The sequence below is a fragment of the Macaca mulatta genome, chromosome 10, assembly GCF_049350105.2.
Source record: "Macaca mulatta isolate MMU2019108-1 chromosome 10, T2T-MMU8v2.0, whole genome shotgun sequence".
NCBI classification, from domain to species: domain Eukaryota; kingdom Metazoa; phylum Chordata; class Mammalia; order Primates; family Cercopithecidae; genus Macaca; species Macaca mulatta.
The window spans coordinates 90,912,420-90,929,604 of NC_133415.1; the positions used below are offsets into that span (position 1 = coordinate 90,912,420).

The 17,185-nt window shown below is 40.5% G+C and overlaps 1 protein-coding gene and 2 long non-coding RNA genes across 8 annotated transcripts in view; 1 reads left to right on the top strand and 2 right to left on the bottom strand.

Annotated features, from left to right (window-relative positions):
• The window catches only part of LOC144332159 (uncharacterized), a 69,026-nt gene that overhangs the window by 12,927 nt on the left and 38,914 nt on the right, over window positions 1–17,185 (bottom strand). The gene's annotated exons all lie outside the window — the stretch shown is intronic.
• RPRD1B (regulation of nuclear pre-mRNA domain containing 1B) overlaps window positions 1–17,185 on the top strand; it is a 57,460-nt gene that overhangs the window by 12,920 nt on the left and 27,355 nt on the right. For 2 of the 6 annotated variants that reach the window (XR_013398577.1, NM_001261686.1), the window contains 3 exon segments: window positions 1,306–1,439; window positions 10,469–10,581; window positions 12,346–12,472. Coding sequence is in view for 4 of the 6 variants with exons in the window: in NM_001261686.1 (NP_001248615.1) it covers window positions 1,306–1,439; window positions 10,469–10,581; window positions 12,346–12,472 (374 nt within the window). In the remaining 2 variants the exon portion in view is untranslated. 6 annotated transcript variants of the gene reach the window in all.
• LOC144332157 (uncharacterized) lies at window positions 1,215–9,328 on the bottom strand. Its single transcript, XR_013399931.1, has 3 exons — window positions 9,194–9,328; window positions 2,362–3,817; window positions 1,215–1,978 (listed from the first exon to the last, which is right to left on the bottom strand). It is a non-coding gene; the product is annotated as an uncharacterized LOC144332157 (long non-coding RNA).

Consider the following 17,185-nt stretch of genomic DNA (forward strand, 5'->3'; position numbering starts at 1 on the left):
GAGGAAAAGATGAGAAGTAACTCATTTCTGGATATATTTTGAAGGTGGAATAAAAGTGTTTTATCACAAATATCAAGTAATTGGGTCTTATTTTTAAGCTTTTTAAACTTAGCAGTAGAAATGTTTTCCTCTTTTTTTTAACCAGACCCTCACTTCTGACTTTAAAAAGTTTAACAAAAAAAGAATTAATTGTTATGTACCCTGATTGAGTCCTTTAGTCAGTGAAATTGACCACCTGTAATTCATAAGAAAGATGCTCTGACCGGGTGAGGCTGAAACCTCCGTTCGCCTTGAGTTTACTAAAGTGTTGTCATGGTTGGGTGTGAATAGAGTTCCCATTTCAGTTGAATTTGGCATGGTTTCTTCTTGAAGTTCCTACTAAAAGCCATTTAACTTAGATACTAAGATGTCGAGGTATCCCTTCTTGTTTAAAGTCATTCAATATAAGATCGTTGCTATTTAAACCACCTCACAAAACAGAACAATTCACGGTAACAGTGGGTGGTGACTGAATTCCCTTTGCTTTCAGAAAGTCTAACCCAATCTTCTGCTTGCTGTCTGACATTTTATTGTAGGCAATTGGTTCTCAGTGAGTGCTAGTTATGGTCCTTTATGTCCTGTTTCAGGAGTTAACATGTCAAGGGAAAACATTTTACTTCTAATTCATATCCTTTGATATAAATTCTGAAGAACTGCATTATTAAGTGTGTCCTGAGATTATCAGATACCTTTGTGTGAACCTGGACTATGGACTTAGCCCACAATTAAAATGATTATGAAGTGGTTAGAACTGGAATGAGTCTTAACATATACATGTATATGATTGTGTTTATACATGTAGAGGTGTTGGTGTGTTAGGGTTGATGGGTTGCAGTGAATTTATTTCCTGTTTTAAACATCTGGTTTTTTAAAATCAGTTTTCTATCTGTAAGAGTTCTGATCCACTTTTAATTTCCAGCAGAATGTCTGGCAGCACATTTTAATTAACGTCGTCTTTAAAAAGCAAGCTATCACAATTGATAAGATGGAGTTTTGATAATTTTCTGTCTAAAAATTGGCCATTGACTTTTGGTCTTATTTGATTTCGATTATGGCATGATCCCTCCCACTACAGGAAGAATGTAGTCTGTGGTCAGGTTTTGGGTATCCAAGTTTTAGAATATGTACCTTATTCTTTTGCTTTTAAATGTGTAAATCATTTAGTCAGCTGTTGATTTCTTTTTTTTTTTTTTTTTTTAAGTAGATCTGTCCTAATTAAAAACAAAATCTTAAGCTTATATATATCTTTTCATCTTTTCTGGGCAGAGAGGCAGATGAAGGCTGTAAAAAACCTTTAGAAAGATTGCTGAACATCTGGCAAGAACGAAGTGTGTATGGCGGCGAGTTCATACAGCAGCTGAAGCTGTCTATGGAGGACTCCAAGAGCCCTCCCCCCAAAGGTAGAAACATCACCACATGTTTACAGCTCTTGGTCTTTGCCTACTTTCGAATCACATATGAAAAGCTGCAGTGGGGTTTGCTGTGAACCACCAGCGATTTTATGATTCTTCAGAGAGATGATCATGAACGATGGTGAGAATTTATGTAGTGCTCACAGCGTGTAAGCCTGGTTCTAGTATTCATGATGTTCATCCTCTCACACCCTGACTTTTGCTCTCTGTTCTCCTTGGCTTGCTTCTGTCTTTCAGAGACTTTCCTTGCACGGGGAAAGGAACAATGAAGTTATTCAGAGTTGTGGTGAACTAGGAAGTAGCCTGGACTAAGATTTTGTCCTTGCTCTGCCATTAACTACAATAGGACCTTGGATAAGTTTCTTAGCTTTTTAAGAACTTGGTTTAATTAAATGTAGATGTGCGTTTGAAACATATCCTTATGATTGTCAGCATGGTGTCTGTCTAAAATTGATTGATTGTTTGTTTTGGAGACAGAGTCTCACCCTGTCATCCAGGCTGGAGTGCAGTGGTGTGATCTTGGCTCACTGCAACATCTGCTTCCTGGGTTCAAGCCATTCTCCTGCCTCAGCCTCCCTTGTAGCTGAGATTCAGGCACCCGCCACAACACCCAGCTAGTTTTTGTATTTTTAGTAGAGATGGGGTTTCACCATGTTTGCCAGACTGGTCTCAAATTCCTGGCCTCAAGTGATCTGCCCGCCTCGGCCTCCCAAAGTGCTGGATTACAGGTGTGAGTCACCGCGCCTGGCTGAAAATTGATTTTGATCTTTATTGAACCCAGGGTATCTTTAGGAAGTGCATCTGTGTGTGAATTTTGCAAAGCCCTTAATAAGAGCTTATATTCTTTTTCTTTTTTCTTTTTTTTGCTCTGTCGCCCAGGCTGGAGTGCAGTGGGGTGGTCTCGGCTCACTGCAACCTCCACCTCCCGGATTCAAGCAGTTCTTTGCCTCAGCCTGCTGAGTAGCTGGGATTACAGGCACCTGCCACCATGCCCAGCTAATTTTTGTATTTTTGATAGAGACAGGCTTTCACCATCTTGGCCAGGCTGGTCTTGAACTCCTGACCTCGTGGTCCATCTGTCTTGGCCTTCCAAAGTGCTGGGATTACAGGCATGAGCCACCGCACCCGGCCTATGTTTTTCTTTAAAGAGTAAGATCACGTGGTGTTTAGTTGCTTGGCTTCTGGTTAGTTGTGGTTTAATTCTAGTTGGCATGACATGTTTCTAAGCTACAGGTCTGGTCTGCCTGCATACATACTTGTTTCCTGGAGGATCAAGTCCAAGTACTGATAGTATTGAAGATCCTTTCTATCTGAAGTAGCCTGTTTTTCCAGATTCTTCTCCTGCCGCTTCCTCACTTACACTGTATTCTTTGGCCAAACTGAATTGTCGACAGTTTCCCCTCTGGATGCTCTGTTGGCACTGCTTCCTTTGCATCTGCTGTTACCTCTGCTTGATGTCCTTCTACTGCTTTCACTGTGTGGTGAACTCATTCTCCAAGAATGCAACTCTCATTCTGACATCTTCCTTGGCTTGTCAGGGCTCATGTGGTCATTCCCTCCTTGTTCTCTGGTACTTTGTACATGGATCTGCTATAGAACCTAGTCACGATTAGCATGTGTGACAGTATCCTTCACTGAGCAACCATTTTGTGTACCCTTGGTGATCCTTTCCAGGTCTGAAATTATTTGCATTTTACAGTGGGTAACTTTCCTGTGAAACCAAAGGTTAGAGGCTTTCTGTGAATGACATAAGTGCTTTCAGACTGCAGGTCATTGTTGTTTTACTTGGTTTACATGTTGCTAGAAGATAATTTTAGGATCACTCAGGTAGGTAGGTAGCTTCTGAAAAGCAAGATGCTTCCTGCTTTGGATTCTGGTGTTTGTATTGTGTCCTTCGGAGGTCTTCAGTACAGCTTTGGGGAATTGCTCAGCATTCTTTACTCTGCCTTAGAGTTCATTGGTAAACAGTGCTGATTTTTAAAAACACCTTTGGGCAAGTAGGAGAGCCTTGAAAGAGGATGTTTGAAGCTAATGTTGAATTTCAATTTAATGTACATTTGCTGGACACACACTTTGAGTAAACAGCTATACTAGATGCTATAGGAAAGAGGGAGAGAAGAGTGAGGAATAGTTTTGCATTCTGGGAATGTGTGGAATTTGTGGCAGTGATAGTATTGGAAATAGCTTCGTTGGGTTTCTGATTTTTTTTTTTTGAGAGTCTAGACAGACATTAACAATAACAGAGGCAGTTTCCTCTAGGTAGAGGATAATGCTGATCTAAAGATAATTTCTCTTTCTCTATTCTATAAAGATGAAAACACACATCAAAAGATTTCAGCATATGTGTTAGTCCCAGCCGACTCACTCTGTCTTCACTCTCTTCTCTGGACCTGAGTTATCAGAATATTTTACCAGAGTCCTTTCAAATATTGATGAGTTCTCGAGAAGTTTATTTCCAGATTTGAGTAGTCCTTTTATATTCCAGCTTTGATTCATGGGTAATTCTTTGTCTTCAGGCAACTTCATAAAGTTTACCTCTGAAATAAAAATTTTTCTGTGGAACTTTGACAGTTCTTACAACATTGGAGAATGCATGAGCTTAGGAATTCTGTTGTAGAACTGGGTATTAAGTTTATAAACCTGTCTCTCGAGGTGTTCTAAAGGTGTCTCAACGTCACACTGTACCCCATAAATATATACAATTATTATTTGTCAGTTAAAAACAAAATTTTTAGAGTAAGAAAAGGAGAGAAGTTCTCTACTCTTGAGAATACTCAAGGTGTTGCTTGACTGAGTGGAACTTTTTTATTTGAGCCACATGTGACTCATGTAGTATATGGTTGTAGGAGGATTTAGAGAGAGAGGGTAGATACAAAGGAACTAGCATTTATTGAGCATCCGTTATGTACCAGCCTCTGCTGGTTACTTTTCACGTTAATTTGTTTTAGATCCTTATAACTACTCTGTGAATTTGGTACTATTTTCATACTTTAGATGAGGACACTGGCTCAAAAAGGTATAGTAATTTTATTCCGAGAGAAATAATTGATAAGTGGTGAATTCCCAGGCCTATGTGACTTTAAAGCTCATATTCTTCACACTGTCGTATTTCCTGAAAGCACATGATTTCAATATAGACTTGAATTTTGATAGGAATTTGTGAGTAGGTTACCCAGCTTTCCTGGATCTTAATATAGTTTAGCTATTCAGGCTTCCACAGTATGAATCCTAGCTGTCATTCTTTTTCTTTTTTTTTTGGAGACGAATTCTTGTTCTGTCGCCCAGGCTGGAGTGCAACCTCGGCTCATTGCAACCTCTGCCTCCTGGGTTCAAGTGATTCTCCTGCCTCAGCCTTCCAAGTAGCTGGGATTACAGCCATGTGCCATCACGCCTGGCTAATTTTGTATTTTTGGTAGAGACGGGGTTTCTCCATGTTGGTCAGGCTGGTCCTGAACTCCCAACCTCAGGTGATCCGCCCACCTCGACCTCCCAGAGTGCCAGGATTACAGGCGTGAGCCACCGCACCTGTCCCCTAGCTGTCATTTCTAAAGTTCTGTGACCTTGGCCATGGCATTTGATCTCTCTGAAGCTCAGATCCTCACTGTACAATGTGGCTATTAATGGTAATACCTTATAGGGTTATGATAAGGATTACTTGAGATAATGCAGGTAAGATATTATCAGTGGGGTGATGATACGAGTTTTGTTTGCCCTGCCAGTGCCCCGCCAGTTCTAGTATCTAATATGCTGAGTTTCTATATATGAACTGGTAGCAAAAATAAGAAGAGGTTTTTAATATTTTCAGTCCCCCAGACTTTGTGCAAGGCTGGAGAACATGTTAGCTAAGAGTATGAGTTCTAGGCACAACTTCCCTGGGTTTATGCCTGGATTTGGCTACTCAGTTCAGTGAGATGATAAGGGTAGACAGCTGGTAGAACTGTGCCTCAAGTGTTAGACCTTTATTTGTTGCAGGTTCTCTTCTTTCCACAAGTAAAGTTTAATGTGCCTTATTAAAATGTCCTTTATTATGCAGGGATGGAGCAAAGAATGAGGGAGCTGTTGCAAACAATATTTCCTTATCCTTTTCTCATTATAAAAGTAATGTAAAATACATATGTGTGTTTTTTGTTATTGTTGTTAACTAGTAAATTGAAGCAGTGGGAGTAGAGCAGGAACAAAAAAGCCTGTAACTGATTGTAGTCGATTAGTTGTAAACACCGCTGCATTCAGACAGGGTGTTTTGATTTGTTTTTTAAATCACAGAAAATTTCAAGTGGATCCTCTAGAAGATCCAGCTTTACGGTAGATGGCTACATATTATAATGTGATTTGGGAGCCTGCAGGCCAGCTTTTTGCCTTAAGATTAGTTTCACAGTCTGCCACAGTGTCTGAAATTCTCCCACAATCAGGTTGTAAGAGGCATACTCTAAACCCTTAGGTAACGAGGATTACTTAAGGTTAGCTGAGTACAAGGCCTGCTGGAGACACAGGGACAGGTTGGAGGGTAGAATAGAAGGTACCCAGTATGAGGACAGAAGGACTTTGGCTACCCCCCGGTTTGTCCTGCCTGTAAACAGAGTGGTCAAGTGAGTAAAAAAGGGAGTGTAAATGTATACCGTGGTAGAAGCTGAATTGATAGTGGAAGGCTTACCTTGAATTCAGATGTAGAAATGGGACTGATAAATATTCTAGTTTTTAAAATAATTTTAATTTTTAAAACAATGGATAACTTTTGCAAAGGAAACCTGGAAATCCTAAGTTATTTTTAATGGCTGTCTGACTAGACTGACAATACTGGGCACCATAACTGCTGACTTCGTAGCAGCGATAGTCATTTCTGGCCTAGCACTAGCGTTTTCCAAGCTCTGTGACTCCTCCCTTCAAGCGGTTTCAAACTCTGACCTGTCAGCCCTTTCCTAGGTACTGTAGGGATGTAGAGGAATAAGACACTAAGTGCTCCTGTCAGAGAAGAACGCTTGCCAGTGGCCAGAGTAGCAAGGCCAGGTGCTTTAAGAGAGGCCCAAGAGCTGTGGGAGTTGGAGACCATTGCCATCATTAGGCTTTGATCTTAGGAGGAATCTGTAAAATCATTAGAAGCCCCTTAAGGTTTATGAATATGGACACGATGGAGTGGGCACTCCACTTTAGGAAGATTAATTTAAAAATAGAATACAGTCTTCCATATTTACAGGTTCCACATCTACAAATGCAACCAACTGCATTTTGAATTTATGTTGGGGAAAAATAATACATATTTTAAAAACAAAACTGTGACAATTATTTACATACCATGTACATTGTATTAGGTACTGTAATCTAGACATAAAATATATTGGAGGATGTGTGCGTAAGTTATATATAAATACTATGCCATTTTGTAATGAGATCTTCAGTATCCCTAGATTTTGGTCTCCATGGCGGTCCTGGAACCAATCCTCCATGGATACTGAGGGACAACTGTATAGTCTAACTTGGGAAAGGGGCAACTAGAGGTGGGGAGACAGTGGTCTCAACCAGCTGTGACAAAGGACAGATTGCTGGTAAGAGGCTGTGTAGGGGAAGGAGGAGAGAGAGGGAGTATGTAAGGCATCCGTCTGAGGTATGGAACCTGCTAGAAATTGGGACCTTGGGATAGATTCTAATGGTTTCTAAGGCCTTGTACCTGGAAGACAGGACAGTGAAAGTGTTTGTAATGGAAATAGGTAGCTCAGGGAATGAGGAGCCCTGTGGGGGAAATGATTAGTAATTCATGTCCAGAAATCTTAGGTTTGTAGCACCAATAGGTCCTCCAAATGGAAAGAGGAGGAAACTGGAAAAGTAGGATAACAGTTAACACCTATTGTGTCCTCTGCCATCAGGATGGCAAAGGACATAAGTGGTCCTAAAATGATTTCTTATTTTAAGTCTCGTAATGCTGTTCGTGAGCAGCAATGTGAAGTGGCAAAGAGAACTCCAGGTAAGGAGGCTTTGATCTGTAGCACCCAGATTTACACTAACAAACTCTCTGACTTTGGGCAAACTGCAACTTGTGGACCTAGATATTTTCATGAAAATTTGAGTTGGGGGAAACAAAGGCATAGGTCTAAGTCCTCCCAGTGCCAAAATTCAGGAATTCTAAGTGTCTTGAGGTAGTGTTTGGTTTTTATATGTAATAATTTCTGTGTGAGAGTTTGAAAACGGAAGGATTTCAAGTTTTATAATTTTTTTCTGCTTTCTTTGGTGTATCTAATAGTTACTTACTGAGCACTCCTCTAGGTGCTTGAAAGCAAACACAACAGTATAAAAATTTTGAAGTTTGTACTTAGCTTCTAATGGCCACTCCTTCCATGTGACCGTTTTGATGCCATAGTGGCTAAATGTCTGCATGGGTCATAGCACACATTAATTAGGCAGCTGCTATGTACAAAGTACTGTTAGGTGTTTCTTATGTAAATTATATCCTAATAAGATTTTTCATATTAAAAATATAGCAATCTTTGCTTTGCATAGTAGTGCAGGACTATAACCATTACTGTGCAGGCTGAACCCAGGCAAAGCAATCTTTATAATCAGTGGGGAAAATTATGATTGTTCTGTGACTTTTACAATTTTTTTGTCAAAGAATTAAGAACTCCCTGTTGATTCCAAATGTGTAGGGAAACAAAAGAGATAGTAAACTAATAGTTATTTAATATGCTGTAACAACAAATTAGAAACATTGAGAATTCAAGTGTGTTTTCTTTGTAACAAACTTATCAAGAGTAGTTTGAACAAGGGTTGCCTTCTGGTATAATTTATATATATATACAGAGCAAACATCTTTTCTGTGGCTTTGCACATTGTCATACTGTATTTTGTTTGGATCAGCTTCCAACATTTTATCTATTATGCTTTCAGTGTTGTAAAATACCTCTCAGTTTCTTTAGCATGCAGTTTTATTTGTTAGCATCTCTTCCTCTAGGATGTTGTCATTCTTTTCATCACTCCCACTTTCTTCATTGCTAAGTTGGCCTCTACAAGTTCCTCTGGCCATGGATCTAGGCTCCCTCTGATGCTGGCAGTGGCAGCATCCTGCAACCTGCTGTTTCTTCTGTATCTCCACTGATGTGCCATTGGGATTTCAGTTCCAGCATTAGCTTTTATTTCAGTTTCTTTGTTCCACGTTCATCTTTATGATCAATACCCTCTTCTGATCATTCATTTTTATAAAATGTCGTTGGTGTTATCACTGGGAGATAAGGAGACAGCCCAGTGAAGCGCTTTGCTGTCTTTGTGTGACCTGCATGACAGGTGTGCAGTGACCAATCACTGATAGACTTGAAGAATGATGTGATTGGTCACTGATCATGATTTGGGGGCTGAAGTTAATAGCAAAATTTGTACTTCATGCAGTTACTCAAGTTAATATGCCATGGTAACTGAAGTTCGAACTTGTTTTATTGAGGGACTGGTGTCATTTAACGAAGCCATGATAACAAATCTGTGTATAATAGAATGCGCAAAGTGAGGGGAGGACGTCCTGTATTGCAGATGTTGCTGTCTCCTTTTTTTGTAATAGACAAAAACATTAAGAAAAAATGAAACTTGGCCAGGCGTGGTGGCACTCACCTGTAATCCCAGGATTTTGGGAGGCCAAGGCAGGTGGGTCACTGGAGGCCAGGAGTTTGAGACCAGCCTGGCCAACATGGTGAATGAAACCCTGTCTCCACCAAAAATACAAAAATTAGCCAGGCGTGGTGGCAGATGCCTGTAATCCCAGCTACTCGGGAGGCTGAGGTGGGAGAATTGCTGGAACCCAGGAGGCGGAAGTTGCAATGAGCTGAGAACATGCCACTGCATTCCAGCCTGGGCAAGAAAGCAAAAACTCCATCTAAAAAAAAATAAAATAAAAATAAAACTCATAATATTGACCTGGCTTTCACTTCAAACATAAGTTTGGTCAGTTAGTATATAATGTATATAATGTCGAGAACAGGCTTGGTTCTACATGGCTTGGTTCCAGAAGAAAATGTATAAGCAAAACATGTGTATGTATCTGAAGCAGGTGCCTGGTGTCCCCCTTTTTTTGCTAAATGAGAGGGTACCTGTATGGTGCTAAGTAATTTGAGTGCAGCGGAAGGAGGACAGGTTTTGGAGTCATACCATAAGTGTCATTTAACCTCCCTGGCCTTTGTTTTCTCACCTGTCAGATGGAGATGCTGTATCTTAAAATTGTTGGAAAGATTAAAAAGAAACTTGCAATGCCAGGCACAGGCTGTGTCCAATATTTCTTTACTTTCTAAACTAGAATTTATCATTTAGATTTATTTCCCACAGTTGTTTGGCATTTATTTTGTATTGTCTAATTTGATGCAAAAAGAATGATTTTGGAATTAACACATCTGTCATAACAATGTAAAAACATACGGTGCAGATAGATAATAAATAATGTAACCTGTCAGCCTCAAAAGTGGTTAAATTTAAAATGGTAACTTAAGTAATTTTTCTCAGTAGTATCAATCATATGTCTCAGTAATGGTTATTTTAATTTTAAGGTAAATTAGATTTATTTTGTTTTTAGGGGAATAGTGTAAAGAATATTTGCGTTTGGAATTTTTGACAAAATTTTATTGATAAAATTTTCTCTCCTGTTTTCTGACATGATCCCTGGAAAGCATAACATATCCCGTTTTATACGCAATATGTTCTCTATGTTCTCTGTAAACCCTAGCACACGTTGGCTTGCTTCATTGTATTGTCCCATGAGTTTCTTACTCAAGTGTGATAGTTGGGTAAGGTTCACTTTAGATGCCTGTTTTCCATAGTATTTTACCAGAGAATCAATCCGAGATGATGGACAAAGACCTGTTTGACTCTTTTCAGTAATGTAGGGAACTACAATCAATTTAAAATAACTAGCATAAAGGTTATTATTAAACCATTCCGAAAATGTGCACCCCTTCAGCCCTGTTTTTACATGTGGCCCATTGTGCATAGCATGTGACTCTTATTACTACAGGATATGTGGCTCAAATTTATCCCTTTTACCTTTCCTCTAGCAACAGAAGAGAAGAAATCTCTGAAACGAACTTTTCAGCAAATTCAAGAGGAGGAGGATGACGACTACCCTGGCAGCTACTCTCCTCAGGATCCTTCTGCAGGACCCCTCTTGGTAGGTCTTGACCCCAGAGAGTAGGGAAGAGTGGCTTAAAGTGACCTCTAGTTGAAGACTATGGCCACAAGGTGGCGCCAGTGACCACCAGTGTGGCATCTTCAGAGGGCACCTCTCAGGGGCCCTGTGCATCATTCTGCCCAGAGGAGTTTGCCGGATGGCAGGTGTCACTGTTTCTTTGCGTGCCATGACTCTGGGATGGGCTTATGTTTTATAAAGTACTTGAACTTGGTTTTTTCAATCCTAGAAATTAAGAGTATTCTTTAAAAATAGATTTTGGAGAAAGGGATAGATAATATTACAAAGACATTCAAAAGTCTTCTACCATGGCCTGTCTCCAGTAGCATGGTAGTTTTAGAAAGTAAATAACTCATTAATATCTAAAGACAGTCTGTGTGTCAGTAGCAAATTTGCTGCACTATAGCCTATTAAATATTAAAACAGGGAGTTAGTCTTTAACCATGTGTTCGTGTTATTTGGCTATACAGGTTAGCTTATGAAATCTGTCTTGGTTCATTTTATCTATTTACAGTCAGAGAATTTAGGTGCAAGGTGACAGTTTCAGTAACTTGACCAGTGTCTTAATTTAAATCCAGGTGTGTCTGACTTCAGCGCCCATGCTCTTTTCAAGGGGCGCTTCATCTTACTTTGCCTAAAACAGCTTTATTACTCATGGTCGTGCTTAAAGCCTATGTAAATAGGAAGCATGTCTAGTTTGCGTTATGTTACAATGTTGAGTTAGGCTAGGGATTAAATGACAGCAGTGTTAGGTCATGTATCTTTGCATTTAAACACTTTAAAGACGACAGCCTACATTATTACCTTTCGGGGTAATCTAACTACTGTTTACGGAGCTAGCTACTCCTTGGTCATTATGGAGTGGCCTGTTAGCATTTTTTGTTTTCTGACAGTTTAAGAAACTCCTTTTTGATATATATAGAAAGTGCATCCTTGGTTTACTTTTCTTGTTTTTTTCCCCATTTGTTTATAATAAGTTCCATGCATTTAATTTTGGGAGTGACATTCATTTTGTCAAGAAAATCCAAGAAAGACTTGAAGTAGGTTGATCAGTCAACATATAATTTTTTCCTCCTTCTTCTGGAGACAGGATCTTGCTCTGTTACGCAGGCTGGCGTGCAGTAGCATGATCACAGTTCACTGCAAACTCAACCTCCTGGGCTCAAGTGATACTCCTACCTCAGCCTCCCAAGAAGCTGGGACTATACACACATGCCGCCATGCCTGGCTAATTATTTTATTTTTATTTTTTTCTAGAGACAGGGTCTCGCTATATTGTTCAGGCTGGTCTTGAACTCCTGGGCTCAAGTGATCCTCCTGCCTTGGCTTCCCAAAGTGCTAGGATTACAGGTGTGAGCCACCACACCTGGCCACAACACACAACTGTTAACATCTGATATTTATACCTTTATTCTATACTGGAAATGATACATCATTTGAAATTAAGCAATACAAACTTCATTGTTCTGAATTGCCAAAAACATGTTCTTTTAGAATTAAAAAAATAATAATAATTATTCAGAATTTCATTCATGTCCTGCCATGGACTTAGATAACTAATTTTGTAGATTTTCTTAGAATCCATGACATTGGCTTGCATGTAAGCTCTGGGGCTAAGAACAGTTTTTTTAAGAAATGGCAGGAATGACTGTTTTTAGAATTTGCCTCCACCTCATTTAACTCCAACTAATTTTCTTTAAACCCCATGTCTTAATGGATAGTGTTGTTTGTGTTTTGATTTTACAGACTGAGGAACTAATCAAAGCTTTGCAGGATCTGGAAAATGCCGCATCAGGGGATGCTACTGTCCGACAGAAAATTGCTTCTCTGCCCCAGGAAGTGCAAGATGTTTCTCTATTGGAAAAAATAACAGGTGAGAAGGTAGAGTTTAGGTGAAAGGTGAGGAAAGAGTGACATAACTAATGCAACTAACCCTAGGCCATACTTATGTTTGCGGGTATAGACTACTTTCCATGTTGTGTTGGATGCTCTACCATCTTGGGATTTGCAAACATAACTCACATGGTGAACAAAGAAACTTGAAATAGTCAGAGCTTGAATAGTGATTCTAGGAATTATTGCAAAAATGCTGGTGTACCACAACCTGTGGCTCTCTAAATAAGGTCTGTTAAAAACATAGTACACATTATGTGCGTGTGGGGTGGGTGGGGGGAGATTAGGTATTATTCTGTCTATTAGACTCATAACCCTCTTACTAAAAGAAAAAAAAGTATGATTCAGGGCTATGTGATTTGTACCCAGCTCTCTGACAAGCCCTGCAGATGATAGTGCCTTCAATGCCAGGAATTTCAGGTGTGTGTTAGACATGTCATTTTGCCCTAATCGTGACCTCCCTAGTTAAACAGGGAGGGGCAGTTGACACGATTCCTGCTTTCTGCATGAGAAACTGAAAGGAAGGAATGAAGCATGAACTAATCTTGACAGTATGCTTTGCACCCGTACTTTTGTTCTTTGTGATAGTCTTCGGAGATGACTGAATGTGTGTCTCCATATTGCATAGGACATTGAGGCTTTGAGAAGATAGGTGTCTTGCCCAAGGTCATACAAGTAGTGGATCTTGGGATTCTAACCTAGGCTGAAAAGCCTATGTTCCTCCCCTTACAAAAACTCAGACCTTTCATTCCACTGTCTTCTGAATCCTAAGCTTTATCTCAGGCCACCATTTTCCCACTTCAGTCCCTTGACTTGGCTGCTTCTCTAACTTATTCCATATATATCTAAAGGAAATAAAGGTCACTGATGAAATATTTCCCTCAACAAATATTTGAGGCCCACCTATATCCCCTCAAGTGAAGTGTCAAGAAGAAAAATAAAGCAGGGCGGTGGGAGCAGAGAATGATTGAGGGCGGTATTAGTAGTATTTTAAAGGTACTTGGGGAAAGCCTTTCTGATGAGATGACTTTGAGCAGAGACCCGAAAAATTAGGAAGCAAGCCATGAGGATATCCAAGGGAAGGAAGCGCCACCAGGCAGAGGAAGCAGCACAGGGAAAGACCTCAGGCAGTGGGTGTACTGGGTTGGAGAACACTGCTCGGAGGCCTTCTGAGTCACGCAAGAAGCATCTTAGCTCCTCACTCTGCTTCCCTACCCCAGCAATTCACCCCACTGGGACCTGCAGTCTCTTGATCCCCCTACCTCTTGCTGGCCCTCAAGTCCTCATTTTCTTCTTTACTCAGATTGGAGTGGTCTTCACTTCCTCACGCACACCTTCAACCCATTTTCTTCTCTTTCTCCCTTCAGTGTAGTTTCCTGGCAAAATACCTAAACAGGTTAAATCACATTTTAAAAATACTTATTACTAAAAGGACTACTTCATTTATTCTTACTATCAAAATCATAATCTGCAAAAATTGCAAGCAAGTTAATGTAAAGCTAGCCATGTATGTAATTTCATTTCTCTATTTCACTGACCTAAAGGTCTCATGTAGCTTCGTTTTAAAATATTTGTTTTATTTTGATTTTTAATTGTGGTAAATTACATACAAAATAAACTACATATAAAATGGTAAGCTACATATAACATAAAGGTGTGCAGTTTAGTTGTGCTGAGTATTCTCACATTGTTATACAACCAGTTTCCAGAATTCTTTTCATCTTGCCAAACTGAAACTGTATACCCATTAAACAATAACTCATAATTTTTCACTTCCTGTATCACCTGGCAACCACCATTCATAAATTTAGCTTTTTGTCTCTTCCTTTCCTGTACCTGTGCAGTGGAATGTGGCTGGGGAAAACTAACATGTCTGAGTTGACTTTTCCTCCTATTTCTCTGCATGGACATGCTGTTTTTCTAAACCCGTCTCTCTGTGTATTAGATCTGCTCCTTCTCATCTAGCCAAGGTCATTGCTCCAACAGTGCTCCCCTTTTCTCCTGCATTTTCCATTTTTTGCTCTTTACTGGATCATTCTCAATAGCATAAAAACATGAAAGTTTCCCCCACATGGGAAGATGTTTTTCTTGACCCCATATCTTCCTCTAGCTACTGCCTCATTTCTCTGTTCTTTTTAGCCAAACCACCTGAATGGATTGCCTGTGCTCTCTCTCCACTTCCCGTCCTCCCAGTTGCTGATGACTTCCTTGCTGCTAGACTCAGTGGTGGATTCTCTGCCCCCATCTTAACTTCACCCCAGTAGTATTTGGCCCAGTAGATTATTTCTTCTTCCTGAAAATACTTTCTTCACTTGGTGTAGTAGTTGGAATAATGTGTATGTAATCTTATATGGCCAAGGGACTTTGCAGATGTGATTAAATATCTTGAGATGGGGAGATTACCCTGGATTATTTAAGAGGGCCCAGTGTAATCACAGGGTCCTTGTAAGAGGAAGGTGGTAGAGGGGGAATGAGAAGGGGGTATTACCGTGGAACCAGAGGTTGGAGCAATGTGCTTTGAAGATGGAAGAAGCAGCCGTGATAAGGCAAGGCATAAGATAATTAATTGGTGATATTCTAAGCTACTAAATTTGTGGTAATTTGCTACAGTAGCAGTAGGAACTAGGACCCTACATTGTTCTAGCTTTCCTCTTCTCTGTGTCTTTTCAGCCTCCTTGCTGGTTTCTTCACTCTTCCTTGACCTCTTCATATTAGCCCCCTGCTTTAGCTGGTTTCACTGGCAGCCATTCTCACCCAATTTCATGACTATAAATAAGAGTTTTTCTGCTGATGATTTCCTAATTTACATCTCTAGCATTGACCCTTCCACCTTGAACTTGAGACCCATATATCCAACCTCCTACTCAGTTTTATTAGTTGGATATCTTGATAGGCATTTCAGGCTTACTCTGCCCCAAACTGAACTTCTGACCTTTCCTCTAAAACTTGTTTCACTCATGGTCTTCCCCATCTCAGTAAATGGCCCTCATCATTCCTGTTGATTGGGACCAAAACCAGCATCTGATACCTTGTCACCGCCTCTACCACTGCTCCCTGGTCCAGGTCTCTGCCATGTTCAGTTGATTTATTGCAGTAGCCTCCCAGTTGGTCGTGCTGCGTCATTGTTCCTCTTGCTCAGCCATCGTTCTATTCTTAACATAGTAACCAGAGTGATCCTCTTCAGTAGAAGTCAGATCATGTCTCCTGCTCCACACAACACCCCCATGACTCCCCCCATCACCAAAGTAAAAGCCAGAGCCTTTTTTTTTTTTTTTTTGAGATAAGAGTCTCATTCTGCCGCCCAGGCTGGAGTGCAACGGCCTGATCATAGCTCGTTGTAACCTCAAACTCCTGGGCTCAAGCAATCCTCCTATCCTAGCCTCCCAAAACACTGGGATTACAGAAATGAGCCCCCTGCCCAGCTTTAAAGCCAGTCTTTCACTGGCCTCTGTTACCATGTAGACTTTTACTATTTTCCCCTCACTCACTGCTCAAGTCATATGGGTTCCTCGCCAGTCACTCTTTCCTCTTAGGGCCTTTGTACTTGTCCCCTGTCTGAAATGTTTCTCCCAGATAGTTACGAAGCTGGTTCTCATTTTCTTAGGCCTTTGTTTACGTATCACCTTAGCGAAGCTTACCCTGGCCACCTTTTTGAAAATGTTGATCCCCCTCTGCTTCCAGTGCCCTACTCTTTCTCCTCTGCCTTATTTTTCTCTGTAGTTCTCTTCAGCTGATAAGTAAGCATAATATTGTATATTGATTCTCTTCCTACCTGATAATATAAATTTGAGGGCAGAAAGTTTTTGTCCTTTTTATTCTCTACCGTTTCTAAGAGCCTAGTTATAAGAACTCAAATTTGTTAAACTAATTGGAAGGTTTTGAGCAGAGGATTGGTGGGCATAAAGCCCGGTTGGGGTGGGCTCAGGAGGAGAGCAGGTGGCTACACTTCTCTGAAAAGAGTTTAGCTCCAAGGGGGAGCAGGGAAGCAGGTCAGTAGTGGGATAGTGGTATGTGGGTGGAATGCATGGCAGCAGGTTTGTGTGCTGGTGGTGGTCTTCAGGAGGGAGAGAGAGAATTTGCTGAGGTAGGGAAGACATGGGACGGCTGCAGAAGTTGAGTCTTTGAGGAAACGAGAGGAAATGGGATGAGAGGAAATGGGATGCGCATGCCGCTTGGAGGACTGGCTGAAAGAGGCACTTGCCACTCTGATGGGTGAAGGAGAGCAGGGAGCGTGCGGACAACGTGGGTAGGTCCCCTGAAGTGAGCATCTGGCTTCTGCATTTTCACTGCATATTTTGTGTAACTCACTAAATTATTATAAGTTACTTTTCTGGGTTGTAATTTGTGTAAATGAATTATTTCCTTTGTAAAAGTTCTTGAGGCTGCAAATTGATTTTCTTTTTAATCTTAAAAATTAGTATTTGCCATTTTTTGCCACAGGCACCTAAACATCTTAGTGAATTAACCATTTTTAAAAAATGATCAGTCAAGCAATAACAAAACTAAAACCAACCTAACCACCCCAGGAGCTTGCTCATGGAATGAGCCACTGAGCTGGGAGAAGTTTGGTGGTCCTTTATCCTCTGTGAATGAGGTGATCTCTTTCCTTTGTGCTCCATTCGGCTCACTTCTTCCCTTTCACCAAGGACATTCTTTTGTTTCCCATCCCTGAGGAGGGTAGAGGTGCCTAATC